This window comes from Geotrypetes seraphini, chromosome 5, assembly GCF_902459505.1.
Source record: "Geotrypetes seraphini chromosome 5, aGeoSer1.1, whole genome shotgun sequence".
Lineage (NCBI taxonomy): Eukaryota > Metazoa > Chordata > Amphibia > Gymnophiona > Dermophiidae > Geotrypetes > Geotrypetes seraphini.
The window spans coordinates 68983314-69001454 of record NC_047088.1 but is presented as its reverse complement, the minus strand read 5'-3'; the positions used below and the strand labels follow the sequence as shown (position 1 = coordinate 69001454).

General features: G+C 45.1%; 1 protein-coding gene across 2 annotated transcripts in view; it reads right to left on the bottom strand.

The window, feature by feature from the left end:
• The window catches only part of LOC117360984 (alpha-galactosidase A-like), a 73434-nt gene that overhangs the window by 11861 nt on the left and 43432 nt on the right, over nucleotides 1–18141 (bottom strand). For both annotated transcript variants that reach the window (XM_033945713.1, XM_033945714.1), the window contains one exon: nucleotides 8609–8806. In XM_033945713.1, the coding sequence (XP_033801604.1) occupies nucleotides 8609–8806 (198 nt within the window). The remainder of the gene's footprint in view (nucleotides 1–8608; nucleotides 8807–18141) is intronic.

Sequence of the window (18141 nt, the reverse complement as noted above, 5' to 3'; positions counted from 1 at the left end):
TAAGTCATTTGTAATAATGAATAATTATATGTGTGTACCCTCAGTGTGATTATGAAAGCTAACGGGACAGTGGGAATACCAGAGTTCCAAGCTTAAACATATTAAGCAGGCCCTTTTTCAAGCCACGCTTCACACCATCATAGGCGTACACAATGTATGTTTAAATTTTATAAGTGCAAAAAAAGAAAGTGACTGTGCAAATGTATCTTTTTGTTGCCAACTTATCTAGATTAAATGCTACAGACTGGCGCAGTTTGCGGTACTTAAGTCTTCCTACCAGAGGCCAGAGTGTTCATGTTGCAGTCGCAGATTCTTTTTCTGCTGGATTGTCGGTGTCCTCGGGCACAGGATTTTCTACAGATTTTGGGGTTGATGGCAGCCTCCTTGCATGTGGTCCGGTGGTCTCTGGCTCTTATGCGCCCACTTTAGTATGCTCTTCTTCAGCAGTGGTTGCCTCAGATGCATGATCTGGACTCACCCGTCCCTCTTTGGAGGTTAGTTCATTGCAGCCTCCACTGGTGGCTATGCTCTTCTAATCTGGTGCAGGAAGTGAGTCTGGATCAGCCTGGTCAATTAATGTTCTGAGGACAAGAGCCATCCAGTTGGCATTACAAGATGTTGCTGAAGGGCAAATCTGTTCGGGTTCTCTCAGACAATACCATGGCTGTTGCTTACGTCAGTCAAGGGGAACCAAGAGTCGTCTGATGGCGCAGGAGGCTTCTCTGCTCACGGCTTGGGCAAAGACACATCTTCTGGATATCCTGGCATCTCACATAGTGGGTGTGGAGAATATCCAGGCAGACTTCCTCAGTCATCAAGTTCTGGATCCCAGCGAGTGGTATCTCAGTCCTGCAGCCTTCGAGTTGATTGTGCAGGTCCGGGGCCAGCCGATCATGAACCTGATGGCCTCGAGTGTCAACTCCAAAGTGCCACAGTTCTTCAGTTGGTGCAGACATTACCAAGCCAAGGGTCTGGATGTTTTGGGGCAGCCTTGGCTGACGGATGGCCTCCTGTATGTTTTTCCTCTGTGGCCGATGGTGGGCAGAGTCCTTCGCATTGCTCAGCATACCGGTTGTGTGATCCTGGTTGCTCCGGATTGGCCCAAGCACCCGTGGTACGCAGATTTATTTATTTATTTAATTTATTTATTCAAATTTCTATACCGTTCTCCCAGGGGAGCTCAGAACAGTTTACATGCATTTATTCAGGTACTCAAGCAGTTTTCCCTTTCTGTCCCGGTGGGCTCACAATCTATCTATCATACCTGGGGCAATGGGGGGATTAGGTGACTTGCCCAGGGTCACAAGGAGCAGCATGGGTTTAAACCCACAACCTCAGGGTGCTGTGCCTGTAGCTTTAACCACTACACCACTCTCTCCCCCCTGGTTTGTCTTCTCGTGGCAGATCCTCTTCTTCTGTCCCTCTCACCCGACCTTCTGACTCAGGATCCAATTCCAATGTTCGATCCGTGTCCCTTTTGTCTTACGGCTTGGCACTTGAAATTGAACGCCTAACTAAGAGGTTATTCAGATAAGGTGATCTCCACCCTCTTGGGTTTTCAGAGACTTTCCATCTCTAGGGCTTATATGCGAGTTTGGCGTCTCTTTGAGGAGTGGTGTTCCGCATGTGGTATGGTTCCCCTTCAAGCTTCTTTGCCTCACATCTTGGAGTTTTTGCAGGATAGCCTAGACAGGGACTGTGCCTGGTCCTCCCTCTGGGTTCACCTGCGCTTTCCTGCCTAGGGCTTCTCCTCCCCTTCCTTCCTCATGCCTTGCCTACTTTTTATGGTTTGTTGCATGGTTGGTGTTTGGCTTCTTTTCCGGATGTGATTTGGTTTTTGACAGCGGCAAAACCGCTCTGTCGGTACTGGTCTTGGATCTCAATCTTGTGTGTCCTCCTTATGAGCCTCTTGGCTCCTGCACGTTGAAGGACCTTACTCTTAAGGCAGTCTTCCTGGTGGCCATGTCTCCTGTGAGACATGTTTCTAAACTACAGACCTTTTTGTGTAGGCCTCCCTTCCTGGAGTTCTCCAGAGCAGTGGTCCCCATCCCTGTCCTGTAAGACCACCAGCCAGTCAGGTTTTCAGGATAGCCCTAATGAATATGCATGAGAGAGATTTGCATATAATGGAGGTGACAGGCATGCAAATCTGCTCCATATATATTCATTAGGGGTATCCTGAAAACCTGACTGGCTGGTGGTCCTCCAGGACAGGGTCGGGGACCACTGCTGTAGAGAGTGGGTCATGCTGTGGCCGGTTCTCTCCTTTCTGCCAAAGGTGGTTTTGCCTTTTCATGTCAACTAGTCTGTGGTCCTCCCAGTCTTGGGTAGTTGGGAGGGCTCTTTGAAGCAGAGACAGTTGCATAAATTGGATATCCATAGGGTCCTTTGCTCTTATGTTCAGAGAACCCAGGCATTCCGGAAGTCGGATCATCTTTTTGTGCTTTTATTTTATTTATTCAGTTTTTCAATTTTCTATACCATTCTCCCAGGGTAGTTCAGAACGGTTTACATGAACTTATTCAGGTACTCAAACATTTTAGCGGGTCCTCGTAAGGGGGACAGTGCTTCCAAGGCTATTACTGTGTGATGGATGAAGGAGGCTAATGCTTCAGCGTACCTTCTTCAAAAGAAGTCTGTTCCAGATTTTCTCAAAGCTCATTCCACTAGGGTCAGGCAGCTTCTTGGGCTGTCTTTTCTTGTACCTCCGGTGGATATCTGTAAGGCTGCGGTTTGGTCTTCTCTCCATTCCATTATGCAACATTACCATGTGGGTGTTCAGGTGCAACAGTGTTCGGTGAGTTTGTTCTTGTGGCGGCCCTTCGGGGGGTCCCACCCATGATGGGTACTACTTTAGTACATTCCACCAGTGCTGTGCTGGAGGAATGATCAAGAAGAAGAAAGGTTCTTACCTGCTAATTTTCTTTCTTTTAGTCCCTCCAGACTGGCACAGCTCCTGCCCTCTCGTTTTTATTTGGTGTTTTTTGCGCGAAGAGTACAGTATTTTCTGCGGTGTATTTTTGTCAGAAATGTTAGGGGAGATTATAGGAACAGCGGAGTTTGGTTCATCTGGCAAGCTGTGGGGACTTTTTGAAGGTGCTTATTCTAATCAATGTCTAACAATGATTCTCTGTTTGTTGCTGTTCATAGTTCACAATTATTAGTATTTACTTAGTTCTGCTTGGCTGTTCGTCAGACTAATTGTACTTAGGACTGCACAGCCCACTTATACTACAACCAAAAGTTTGTATCAGTCTCCACCTGCTGGTAGAGGTGTGTTATAACCTATCAGTGCGGTGCTGGTCTCGAGGGACTAAAAGAAAGAAAATTAGCAGGTAAGAACCTAATTTCTCCTTAGTCTCTGCACTTCCCTCCTGCTACTTTGGCCTTCCAGATTAATTTGTACTAGCTATTGAATCACAAAAGTTTTCATCTGCTATTACTGAGAGCTTCTTCTTCTGACTGGCTCAGCTATCATAGTCACTGGCTTTAAGGTAGGGTCTACTGGGGCAATTTTTTTTTTCCAACCTTCCTTAATACTTTTCATTATTTACACATGTAAATAGCAATTTTGCAAATATTAAAAAAGGGCTGATCCCATCATTGAATGAATGTGTTTTTATATATGACCCCACATTTTGGCTGCTACTGATTTATGCAAATGGGGCTCTGCAATGAGTACCTACTACTTTAATGTTCAGCGCTATAGGAATAAGCAGTAGTAGTATCTGCCAAAGACCCCATCTCTCTCCATGAGCTATCCCTGGTTAAAAATACACATAATAATAAAAACCTGAATGAAAGCACATCCCTAAGGGCTATGGGCCGTGGCTCCTTCTAGTACTTATCACACAAGCACATTAAATATGACCACTAGGAAGTCAACATTTGAAACAATCTATGTGGTTAACTTTAGAACTAAATGACATTTTGTCAATTAAATTTGGTGCTAGTGAATGCATAACCTTTGGCAAGACTTTCAATAAAAGTGGTGTTTTGGGATATGTTTTAAGGGCAGAGCTAATGGCACAGGAGTTCCCATGTGTGACAGTGTGCAGGACTACCACTGCACTCAAAAACATGATATTTCAGCCTACCTAATCAAAGATTAAACTGAATGTTGCCCCTCCTACCAAATGCTCTCTAAAATATTAACTTGAATAGATTATCACAACAATATCTCCATTATTTATTTAAAAATGTATTACTCGCAACCATCTTACAATTCTGAGTTACAATAGAAGCATACATAATAATCAAATAACACTAACAAGACATCATAGACATAAGTTCATAGTGAAGAAACAATTAAAAACGGTAACATAAAACCAGATAAAAGTAACTCTGCCATTCAAGAGAAACATTTCTTAAATAAAGTTTTAACTAATTTCCTGAATTGAAGTAAACTGGATGCACTCCCTGCACTGTTAACATTGATTTCACATATTTCAAAGAAGGGACTTCCAACAAATCTTATTTTCAGAATGTAATGCTCAAGGAGGATGGTACATCTGCAATAAAGAACTTAACACTGTTGGGCAATTGTAATTCAGCAACTTAAAGATCAAACATATGGCTTTAAACTCAATATGATAAGCAACCAGCAAAGATCAAGCAAAATTGGAGTAATGTGATCAAACTTTGAGGCGCCTGTAATCAGAAACATGGCAGCATTCTGTGCCAACTGTAATGCTTGAACCACGTACTCAGGCAAACCCAAATAAAGGGAATTACAGTAGTCAAAAATAGAAGGCAGGACCAGAGGCAATATGATTCACTAGAGGTACATCTTGTCAGACAAATCTGATCAATTTCTTTGACTGGATAACCAGAGAATTGGATATAGGATGTGTGCTAGATGTGGTGTATTTAGATTTTAGCAAAGTCTTTGACTGTGTTCCACACAGACATCTAATAAAGAACCCCTCAGGATGGGTCCCAAAATGATGGGCTGGGTCAAGAACTGGTTGAGTGGAAGGTGACAATGGAGATCGCTCTGAAGAAAGGGATGTTACCAGTGGTGTGCCTCAAGGTTCTTTTCTTGGGCCTGTTCTTTTTAACATTTTTATAAACGATATTGCTGAAGGGTTGTCAGGAAAGATTTGCCTCTTTGCGGATGATACCAAAATCTGCAATAGAGTAGACATGCTGGATGGTGTGAATAACATGAAGAAAGACCCCACAAAGCTTAAAGAATGGTCTGAAATTTGGCAGCTACAATTTAATGCTAAGAAATGCAAGGTCTGCAAAAACCCAAGGGAATGGTACAGTTATGGGGTGAAGAACTTATGAGCACGACAGAAGAGTGGGACTTGGGTGTGATTGTATGTGATGATCTTAAAGTGGCCAAATAGATTGTAAAGGTGAGAATGAAAGCTAGAAGGATGCTAGGTTGCATAGGGAAAGGTATGACCAGTAGGAATAAGGAGGTATTGACGCCCCTGTATAATACTTTGGTGAATATTGTGTACAATTCTGGAGGCCGCATCTTCAAAAAGATATAAAAAGGATGGGGTTGGTCCAGAGGAAGATTACTAAAATGGTATGTGGTGTCACTGACAGCCTCAGGGCAATGGGTCCTGGGACACCGGAACAAGAAAAACTCTTGTGAGCTGCTGCGGGCAGCACAAGGAAAAAAGAAATGTTAAGAGAAACGCCGCCACACCAGGTAAGTAATCTTCAGGCAAACTTGGGTTTATTCTTTGACTCAAAAATAATCAAGCTAACTTGCTTGTTTCCACCTTAATCAGTTCAAAACAAAAAACAAAATTTGTAAGGATGTTCTGTGCATAAGAATAGTCCCAAAAACAATCAAAATATATAACCAAACAGTCTCTGAGTAAATATTGGATAGATATAGTTCCAAACACATAAGGCAAAATCTTCCTCCAAGCTGGGACTGGTTCTACAGCCAATTCACAGTTCAGTAACTTAAAAAAAACTCCCAAAACAACACAGTCTCTGGTGCTGATATCCTCAGCCTGAGTCAGTGCTATGGCGCTGACCCTCCCAGCAGCTGACGTGCTGGCCAGGCAGTGTGCTCCACGTGGTAACAACTTTGCCAAGAATAGGCCCTCTATCCCACCACTGAGAACGCGGGGCAAACCCCACTGCCGGGGACTGGAACAGTCCTTCTCCCATCCAGGGAAAACAGTAAACTTAAAAAAAAACAAGACAAGTCTTTCACAGTTCTCATAGGAGCCCTCACAATTCTTCAGCTCCCTCAGGGTTACCAAACAACTTGGAAGCAGCTTAGGTAAGCAAGGTTTCAGTTACTCACTTATGCAGTTTCAACTACTTGCTTCTGAAACAGCAAACTTCCTTGGGTAGGACTTCATTCGGTAGCTCAGCATTTGGCTCTGGGTCCAGCTCCATGTCTTGAGGAACTTCAAGCATGCAGAGAGACGGTTCCGCTCCAGCCTCCGTCAGCTCTATGCATTCTGGAAGGTGACTGCTATTCAGAGTTCTCAGTCCTGAGCGCTGCTGCCTGTCCTCTAGCTGTGTCTGCTGCTTCTGATTCTCTAACAGCTTAGCTCTGCAGCCACGCCCCAAACCCTCAGGTGAAAATGATTTCCTGGGTACTAACCTAGGATTGTGTAGGGGATGGGAAACCTGCACTTCTGCTCTCCCGCTCCCTCTACAGGTCAAGGAGGGAAAGTCATCTAATGTCTCCATTTGGGGTTTAAATGGGGCTGTTTGTGTAGTGTTTGCTTTTGAACTGTGCGCTGCTCTGGGGACACTCCTAGCAGGCATAGGCTGCATACCACAGTGGTCGTCATCATGAGGCGTATGGGGACAGACTTAAAGATCTTGTAGGAATATTTATGGTAGATACTGTTAAGTTTGTCTAGGGAAAACCATAAACTCTTATACAGGTCCAAATATCATGGTCTATTTATACGACACAAAACCCAGGCTAATGAGAAATATCTTTATTATGAAAATAGAAAAATATAATTCACAAGCCAGCTGTAAAATCTAAATATTGTTCACAAAATATCAGATTACACAAATGAAACTCAGTACATAATTATCACAATCTAATTGTTAGACAATTAAGTAATTCTACTTGTTAAACACACACTAAACAATTCCTTATAATAATAATCCCTGATTAGCAAATGATTATATTATCACCAATGGAGCTTTACCAACCTTGTCCTTTATCACAATTGATCCTTTTCTAACCCAGCTGATAAGCGTGTAAATTCCGTATTCTCACCTTAGGATCAGCTGCTCAGGCGAAATTAGGTGGAAGGGAAACCTTCTTGTTAGCTTTGGAAGACATCAGAAATCTTGTTGTTAAAGGTACGTGTTGGTCAGTCCTGGGTAAGTGAATAAATCATCTGCAAACAAGTTCCAATCCGTGCTGAGTTTAGAGCTGTTTAAAAAGTCCGCACGAGGTAACTTACAGGTCTAATTATTAACAGAAAAAGGTTACAAATAGAATATCTGTGAGTAGATGTGAGCTTCCCCGCACCTTATCACAGACTAACTAATTAATTCGCACCTTCTTTCTTGGATCTCATCAGATGACCTCCTCAGACCAATCCAGAAACAGAACTTGGATGAATAGCCTTTCTGTAGAAAGTATCATATAGGCTGGTAGACCCAGGGCCGTTAGACAGATAAGGGCAGAATACCTTCCCCCAGAATCACATAGTCCCATTATGAAGACACAGATGAATGTCCTTGAATAGTATAACATTCTGGTACATACCCATAATGCATCAGGCAGAAACAGCAAAGCTGTGTACTTCTTTCTTCTTGCAATTCATGCTGGAAAAATCTCTTGTTCAGCAGAAAGATTTCTTGAGACAATAGTTCAGGCTTGGATGACATCAGAGAGGCCTAACCTACGGGTGTGAATACGGAAACATCCCTACAATCTCAATCTGTATACTTTGGAGGAAAGGTGGGAGAGGGGAGATATGATAGAGATGTTTAAATAGCTATGTAATGTAAATGCGCATGAGTCGAGTTTCTTTCATTTGTAAGGAAACTGCAATGAGAGGGCATAGAGTGAAGTTAAGAGGTGATAGGCTCCGGAGTAATCTAAGGAAATACTTTTTTTACAGAAAGGGTGATAGATGCATGGAACAGTCCCCCAGAAGAGCTGGTGGAGACAGAGACTGTGTCTGAATTCAAAATGGGCCTGGGATAGGCATGTGGGATCTCTCGGAGACAGAAAGAGATAATGGTTACTGTGGCTAGGCAGACTAGATGGGCCATTTGGCCTTTATCTACCAACATGTTTCTATGTTTCTATAAACTGTTTGAAAATTCTCAACAGAAAGGTAGTCCCTCAGTTTTCAAAACAATTGAAGTTTAAAAAAAAAACATTGGAGACTACCATCTTCACTTCATTATACATAGTTGCTTATCTTGAGTCACAAAATAGCTTGAAGGTACTACTGTGATGATCTGAAGTTTGTATATAGTTATTTTACTCTCACACAGCTGTTATAATATGCCCATTAGGCTACTGTCATGAAGACCTGATAAGCAGCTGTTCATAGCAGGGTGTCTGGATAACCTAATAGCTTACCATGCCCATTAGTCTACTATCCTAGCTGACCCTGCATCAGCACAGCTAGTGGAGATTTACCTTTATCATTTGGTATCCCTGTTTGCCCAGTGGATCCTGGTTGATTGCAATAACCTCTTTGTTCTGCAGCAGTGCTTTAGCTTTTGGGTCAATTGTCCGCAGGTCATTCGACATTAACAGTGGTGCTGCCATGATTGCCCACAATGCCATCTGGGTAACTTGCTGATCCCAGCTCAGCCCATAGTTTCCAATTATTAGCTGAAACAAATAAAAATTGGTACCACTAACTATGAGACGAAGAATATTAGCTACTTTAACTACGACAGAAATATAAAATACAAAGGGGCTAATTTTCATGAAGACCACAGGAGGTAGCCATTCCTTAATTCAATGTTGGGGGCCATATCTGGCGACCGGCACTGAATTTCTGGTCTATTTTTACCGGCATTTGATATACCCAACCAAGCTCATATTCATTGGCTGACTGGCTAAGTCAGAGCAGTTAAAGATAGACCTGCATTCAGAATGCAGTAGCAAGAATGTTGACAGGTGAGGATTGCTCAGCACATATGCTAAGTTTGAAGGTTACATTGGCTGCCAATTGGTTTTAGGGTGCAGTACAAAGTGCTGTTATTAATACATCAGGCCCTCTATGGTGAGGCACCATGGTATTTACAGCAGGCACTGAAGATAATACAGTATGAGACTCATAATCAAAACTTAAACATGTCTTAAAACCCGCCTAAGTTGTCACTTGGACAACCTAAAAGAGAGGTCATCCAAGTACTGATAATCAAACTGACTTTCTGGACGTATCCAGGGACAGTTTTAGGCCTCTGAATGCCCCTGTGTACCGAGAGCTAAAAGGGGCATATCTGGAGGAGTGGTTAGGGCAGTATTTGGGCAGGATGTGGCCCAACCTACACTTTTTCATCCTGCAGGGATAATCGAATGATTCACGAGACTTCCTGGATAAAACATATATGTTCTGAGTTAGACGATGTAAAAGCAGGTACAAGTGGCAAAAAGTTATCCAAAGTGACCAGATAACCACTGCAGAGACAACGTAAAGACCCCCATATACTCACCCAGTGATCACTGACCCCCTCACACTGCCATAAATATCAGAATACAAACGTACATACCTGTCTCTGGAACATCAGTCCTGCTATAGTAAAGCCTAGTAGAGCTGCATACAGGTGTCTTAAATAGACTGTGGGGTGGGCTAGTGAACCATAGAGAGAAGACCCAGGCCCATAAGCCACTCTAACCACTACATTCATGGTGAAAAAGGTGAGCCCACCAAAAATCTCCCAAACTCTTCTGTACTGCTATATAGGTGCCACCTGCAGCCATAAGGGCTATTGTGGTTGTTTTGGGGGCTCACCATATCCTATAAGGGTGTTCTGGTGAGATGGGTATGTGATACCCTTTTATGAAGTTCACAGCAATGTCCTGTAAGGTGCCCCACTGCTCTGTTGACATGTCTGGGTGGCCAGTCCATCACAATGCTGGCTCCTCCCTCGTCCAAATGGTATTGTTCTAGGCATTTGGGACTTAAACAAATTTGTGGTATAAAGATAAGATGTACTGGCAGTCTGAATGATCAATAGCCTGGATGTCCAGACAGATGATTTTCAGGAAAAAAAAATATTCTAGACGTATTTTTCGAGAATGGACATTTTGCCACTGTCGACTTTGGGCATCTACCACCATACATCCGAATCAGACATTTCTTTTGATTATGCCCTACAAGTACAGTACCTAATTAGAGCTTAAGATTGGAAAGAGCATAGCATATGGTGATTGATTTTGCACTTTTTGTAACCACTGGTCGCCGTACATGAAGAAAGACACGATACTACTCGAAAGAGTCCAGAGAAGAGCAACAAAGATGGTTAAGGGGTTGGAGGAGTTGCCGTACAGCGAAAGATTAGAGAAACTGGGCCTCTTCTCCCTCAAACAGAGGAGATTGAGAGGGGACATGATCGAAACATTCAAGGTATTGAAGGGGATAGACTTAGTAGATAAGAACAGGTTGTTCACCCTCTCCAAGGTAAAGAGAACGAGAGGGCACTCTCTAAAGTTAAAAGGGGGTAGATTCTGTACAAACGTAAGAAAGTTCTTCTTCACCGAGAGAGTGGTAGAAAACTGGAACGCTCTTCTGGAATCTGTCATAGAGGAAAACACCCTCCAGGGATTCAAAACAAAGTTAGACAAATTCCTGCTAAATAAGGACATATGCTGGTAGGGCTAGTCTCAGTTAGGGCGCTGGTCTTTGACCATAGAGCCGCCGCGTGAGCAGACTGCTGGGCATGATGGACCACTGGTCTGACACAGCAACAGCAATTCTTATATTCTTATGCCATTTTCCATAGCAGGTGAAAACTTATGGAATACCTTACCGGGTAGTTTGTGCTCGTGTAAGAATGTGGATCAGTTTCATTGCTTGCTTAAAACATAGTTATTTGTACAAGCATTTTTTATGATGAAGGGGTGTAACAATTATTGTGAGGTAATGAGGCAGTTTTATACTTGTATGTCTTGTGTTTTGTAATGAGCTTATGTATATTGGTTGTAACCTGCCTAGGTTTTAGGAGATAGAGAAAATATTAAAATAAATAAATAAACTCAGCTGGCATTGACTGACTATGCCACACAATATAGCTGGTGTCCAGGATACTCAGTGGGACATATTCAATGGGAGATAGACAGCTATTAGCAGATAGCTAGCCCAGTGCTTTTTAGCCAGCTAAGAGCTGTTTCTGGCTAGCTAAATAGCATTGAATATTGGGCAGAAAGATTTTTAGGAATGTTTTCCTGGAGTTACAGGGCTACTAAGGGTCTGCCTGTTTATATGCATTAGTTTGTTTGTGCATGCTGACAAAAATTGTGAGGCAGAACAAGAGTTGGTGGAGACGAAGACTTTCTGAATTCAAGAAAGCATGGGACAAGCACTTGGGATCTCTTAGGGAGAGGAGGAGATAGTGGATGCTGTGGATTGGCAGACTGGATGGATCATTTGGTCTTTATCTGCCATCATGTTTTTTTTATGTTTCTAAGAAAGCTGCAATGAAGGGAAGATGAATGTGCCTTGAGGATCCCATACCCTATTGCATGGTGAGGAGAGGTGAATGTGCCATAGGGATATCAAGCCCTGTGGTATAAGAAAGAGTGCCAAGGCTGTGGAGGCAGAGATGAAGAGGAGAATGTGCCATAGGGATCCAATCCTTGCAGTCCAAGACAAGGCTAGCTGTCATACTGTTGAAGAAATACAGAATGTGCCACAGGGATCTGAAACTCCTGTGGTACAGGAAGGAAGACTGCATCCACAGCAGGGAATAGCACAGCAGCTGCTGTTCCCACAGTTAAGGAGATAGACTTTTGAAAACATTAAAGCCAAGGATGGAGTGAGGGATAAAGGGAGTGTGACTGGATGTTGAAAGAAAGTGAGTAGAGAAATGTAGTGCATGATTGGGAGAAGGTGAGGCAAAAAATCTGTGGATGGTAGAAAAGAGGGTAGGGGAGAGGAGGCGAGTGGATGGCAGTGAAGTGAATGAGTAGATAAGAACATTGGTCCATCAAGCCCAGTAGCCCGTTCTCATGGTGGCCAATCCAAGTCCCTAATACCTGGCAAAAACCAAAGGAGTAGCAACATTTCATGCTAAGGATCCAGGGGAAGCACTGGCAGTGGCTTCCCCCATGTCTTTCTCAATAACAGACTATGGACTTTTTCCTCCAGGAAATTGTCTAAACTTTTCTTAAAATTTTCTATATATGTTTTTAAATGTGATGATTTCATATGTTCATGATATTTGTTTTATTTTTAATTTTTATATTTAATCAATTTAAATTTCCAACTTAGAATGGTGTGCCTAATTTGTTCACATGTTGTAATTTATTTTAATTCTATGTATTAATTTTTTCTTTTAATCCCTCTTTCTTTTATATTCCATGATAGTTTTTTCTACTATATATTTTTTGTGACATATTTTTCTTCCCTTTTCTACCATGGTATGTATTTTACATATTTTGCTTTTGTTCTTTTCCTCTTCACATTTTCCTTCACTATTTGTCCCTCAAGTTTCTATTATGCTCACTTCTGACGCTATTTTATATGTCTTTTTTGCACTACCACAGTTACGCATGTCTCTTCGCAGTCTATTTAAACCTAATACTAGCAGTCATTAATCACTAAAATCTGGTTCATTACGATTTCTCCTGCATGCAGTTTTTCGATATTGCATGCGGTTCTGTCATCTTTTTAAATATATAAAACATACACATTTGTCCTTATGTTATTAGCATATAATATTTTATTTTATGGTCAAACATGATCATCTTGTCTTTTTATCTTTGTTTTTTCATTTGCAATCTCACCATTAACCTCCGCACAGGAGTAATAATTAATATACCCAAATGCTGTTGGAAAATGCAGAGAAGAGATCCCAGAAAGAAAATGTCCCCACAGCTCACCAGTTAAGCTAGCCGAATCACAGCCGCTGTTCTTCAATTCTCCCTTGCTCTAGAAAAATACTAGAACCCGCAGAAACCCCCCCCCCCAAAAAAAAAATGCCCGTGCAACAACACAATAGACAGGGTGGGACCTATACCAGTCTGGAGAAGCTAAAATAAAGTAAATTAGCAGGTAAGAACCTAATTTCTCCTTCTTTAGCACTCTCCAGACCAGTAGAGATTAATCTTACAAGCAGGATGTACCAAAGCAGTCCCCATCATGGGTGGGACCCCTGAAGGGCCGACCCCAGAACACGCTCACTGAGCACTGCGTCCCGACATACCTGAACGTTTACCCGGTAGTGTCTGACAAATGAATGCAAGGAAGACCAAACCACAGTCTTACAAATGTCCACTGGAGGCACTAGCGAAGATTCAGCCCAAGAAGCTGCCTGACCCCTAGTGGAATGAGCCTTGAGAAATTCAGGAACAGGCTTCTTCTTTAGAAGATAAGCGGAAGCAATAGTCTCCTTGATCCAGCAATAGAAGCCTTAGAAGCGCCATCCCCCTGACGAGGACCCATTAGAAGGACAATGATATGATCTGATTTCCAGATCTCCTGGGTCCTCCACACATAAGTGTGAAGAACCCGACCGACATCGAACTCACGCAACTGCTTCTGCTCAAAAGAGCCCTCTCGACTACCCAACACCGGGAGGACCACTGCCTGATTGACAAGAAAAGGCGAAACTACTTTTGGCAGAAAGGAAGGAACAAGCCTCAAGACAACCTGCTCCCTAGAAAACTCCAAGAAGGGAGCCCTATAAGAGAAAGCCTGCTGATCAGAAACACATCTAGCAGAATTAATGGCCACCAAGAAGACCACTTAAGAGTAAGGTCCTTCAAAGATCAGTTGTCCAACGGTTCAAAAGGGGGGCACTGAAAAAACTAGATTCAGATCCCAAGATGGAACAGAGGGTCGTACGGTAGGCTTGAGCAATTTGGCTGCCCGCAAGAAGCGAATCACGTCAGGAATGGCAGTCAAACGCTGACCTTTCAACAATCCACGAAAGGCTGACAAGGACACAAGCTGAACCCGGAGAAAAGACCAAACCAGTCCCCTATCCAGGCCATCCTGCAAGAACTCTAAGATGTTAGGCAGGGAAGCGTGAAAAGAGATCTTTCCACGTGCAGCACTCCACTCCTCAAATAGATGCCAAATCCTCACATAAGCCCGAGAAGTAGAAAGCCTCTGGGACCCCAAGAGAGTTGATATCACTTTATCTGAATACCCCTTCTTACCTAGATGACCCCTTTCAAGAGCCAAGTCGTAAGACAGAAGAGACCCGGATCGAACATTGGAATGGGACCCTATGTCAGAAGGTCGTCCATGAGTGGCAGAGGAAGAGGATCCACAACCAGATGCCTCACCAGATCTGCGTACCATGGACATCAAGACCAATCTGGAGCCACCAGAACCACGAGACCTGATGGCGAATGATGCGGAGAAGAACTCTGCCCACTAATGGTCACGGAGAGAATGTATACAACTGCCCCTCCATTGGCCATGGTTGAACCAGAGCATCTAGACCCTCGGCTCGACTGTATCTGCGACGATTGAAGACACTCATGGCCATCAGGTCCATCAGGGGCTGACCCCAAGACTACACTCTCAACTGAAAAGTCACAGAACTTAGACACCACTCTCCGGGATCTAGCATGTGACGACTGAGAATGTCCACCTGAACATTATCCACTCCGGCAATGAGAGAGGCCGAGATGTTCTGAAGGTGGGACTCTGCCCAGACCATGAGCAGAGCCATCTCCTGCGCTACCTGAGTGCTCTTGGTGCCTCCCTGACGACTGACGTAAGCCATCACCGTGGCATTGTCCGACAGAACCCTGACAGACTTACCCATCAGTAAAGACTGGAAAGCTAGCAACGCCAGACGGATGGCTCTGGTCTCCAAGACATTGATTGACCAAGAAGCCTCCTCCATGGACCAGGTGCCCTGAACTAAGTGACCTAGACACTGAGCCCCCTAACTGAGAAGACTGGCATCCGTGAGCAGCACTGTCCACTGTGGCTGATCCAGCCTCGCCCACTGTACAAGATGGGGTTCTAGAGCCACCAGCAAAGACTGCCCTGAGGTAAGCCCAGAAGTGGAACAGGGTGATCCAGACTGTGCCTCTGAGGCGACCACCTCCGAATAAGAGCATACTGAAGTGGACACATGTGGGCCCGTGACCACCTCACTATATCGAGGGAGGCTGCCATTGACACCAAAACCTGGAGGAAATCCTGCACCCGAGGACACCGGGACGCCATAAGCAGGCAAATTTGAGATTGCAATTTGCTTACCTGGACCTCCGGAAGACCTTCCCAAGGAGGTGTTTAACAGGACCCCAAGATATTCCAGGTGTTGAGATGGAGACAACCAGCTCTTTGCAAGGTTGACCACCCATCCCAGCAACTGGAGAAACTCCACCACCTGAGCCATAACCCGAGTGCTCTCCTGCAACAACTTCGCCCGAATCAACCAGTTGTCCAGGTAGGGATGCACCAGAATGCTCTTTGACCGCAAGGCTGCCATGACGACCACCATCACCTTGGTGAACGTCCGGGGAGCCGTGGCCAGGCCAAAGGGAAGTGCACAGAGCTGATAGTGCTGACCCTTGATCACAAAGCGAAGGAAGCGCTGATGGGAGGCCCGAATGGGAACATGCAAGTAGGTCTCCGTTAGATCGAGAGAAGTCAGGAACTCCCCTGGTTGAACCGCCAGAATGACAGACCTCAGTGTTTCCATGCTAAAAGAGGGAATTCTGAGAGCCCTCTTGACCCCTCCTTCTTGGGCACCAAAAAGTAATTTGAGTATCTGCCGGTGCCGCACTCCTGATTGGGCACTGGAACAACTGCTTTGAGATCTAGCAAGCGTTGAAGGATCTGGCGAAAGGCCTGCGTCTTACATGCCACTTGACATGGAGAGGCTAGAAAATGATCTGGCAGAGAGTGGGCAAACTCCAGAACATAACCGTCCCACACCACCTTCAGGACCCACTGATCAGATGTGATCTCGGCCCAATTGGGAAAAATTTGCACAGCCAGGCACCCACTCGAACCAAAGAGAGCGCCGGCAAAGAGTCATTGTGCAGGACAGGCAGCGGTGGAACCAGTGGAGGGATTGCCAGCCCCCTGATGGGCTCCCCGAAAGGACTGCATGCGCTGATAAAACTGACCCCAGTAAAATGCTGAAGCCTGGAAAGTAGCAGCCCCATACCCAGGGTGATACATGCAGAACTCCTGCAGATGCCCGCGGGCAGTACCACCCCGAAACACCGGAAGGGCATGGTCCTCAGAGTCTGAACCAACTTATCTAAGTCCTCTCCAAACAAAAAAGATCCCCAAAAGGGAAATTTGGTAAACTTAGTTTTGGACGCGGCATCCGCCGACCAAGTGCGAATCCACAAGGTATGTTGTGCAGCCACTCCATCAACACCAAGTCATAGAGAGCATCCGAGAGGAGCGAGGCAGCCATCTCAATCTTTGCCACCTCCTGATCCACTAAGGACCAGTCATCAGACTCCTGATCCAGGACATGCTCAACCCACCAAAATGCAGCATGAGCCACCAGCCCCCCACAAATAGCCGCCTGGACCCCCAAGGCGGAGACATCAAAATTCTGCTTAAGAATGGTCTCCAACTTACGCTCCTCAGAGTCCCGTAAGGCAGAACCGCCCTTAACAGGCATGGTATGCTGCTTAGAATGACTTTAAAGCAGCTCTATCCCCCTCTGAGATGGGATACAAACGAGCCATGGCGCGTGCTAACCAAAACAGCAACTCCGGCATATTCCACTGTGCCAGTACAATATCCCGAATATCCTGAACGGGAACCAGTACGGATCTCCCTATGAAGAGGGTCCCCCATATGCGAGGTCTCCAGTGGCGCTTCCTCAAAACGCAGCACTGATGAGACCTGCTGAATCAAGTCTGGTAGCTCATCCCTCTGAAAAAGGTGCACCACGGACGCTTCTTCACCAGAAGGCGGGAAACCCGACACCCCGCTGCCAGTAGCCGTCCCTTCGAGAGTATCCTGGAAGTCCTCAAAAGGATCCAGATCGTCATCCAGGTCGACACCCTCCTTTGACCACCAATCCGCAACCCAAGCCACCCGCGGGCACTTGGACGAGGGAGGAGGAAAGGGGACGCCAAAGGAGAAGAGGGAGGCATAGCCACAGGGAGTATGGAGGGAAACCCCCCAAAAAAATCCCCCAGCGCACATGGGACCCCCAGCCGCCTGAAAATAGGCTCTGCACAAAGAAAAATGTAAATCAGCGGAAAACCCCCCCAGGGGGGTCCCATGGGACTCCCTGCCACAGCAGGGGACCCAGCTGAAACCTGCCCCTATTTTCCAATATAGGGGGAAGGTCACCTGAGGTTGCAGACAAAATAGAGGGACCTGTCTGTTAAAATAGCGAAGTTCCTCCCCCCCAGGGCCTGTAGCGGCTGGGAAGCTTTAACTGTCCATCCGCTAAGGCAGGCAAGCCAGCATCAGCAGTTAACAAAAATCAGCTGAGAGGGAATGCCTCCGGAGCAGTGGGGGGAAGACCGGGCTTCCCCACTTCTCCCTGCCAACTCGCAAGGCACTAAGGCCGGGGAGCTCTGGATGCCTGCAGCTGCTGCTGACGGAGCTCCACGACTGCACTGGCTCAAACAGCTGTTTTTAGGCCGGCCATGAGTGCCTCGCGTCTGGACCAAATTGTGCACCACTTCCCCTGAGAAGTGCTCAATTGGTTCATACGCGACCTAGCTAGAATAAATGTGCTGGTTAGTCAAAAAATACAGTAATTTACAGCATAGTTAAAGGGAAAGCAACCCTTCAGACTGGCACTACCTCAGGATTTTTTTTTTTTTTTTTTAAATCCAGAACAGACTCCATAAGCTCTCAAAGCAATATGCCTTGCTTGAACTAGGGGGCAAGGCTTACTGCTGAGGCTCCTTTAAAAAAATGGGGGGAGGTGGGGGAAATGGGGGGAGGGACCCAGCACGAGACCCGCCGGGTATAACACCCCCGAGGTCGGACGGACCCTCTAACAGGGCACACCCAAGCTCAATCTGGCCAAAAATGAGGACTAGAA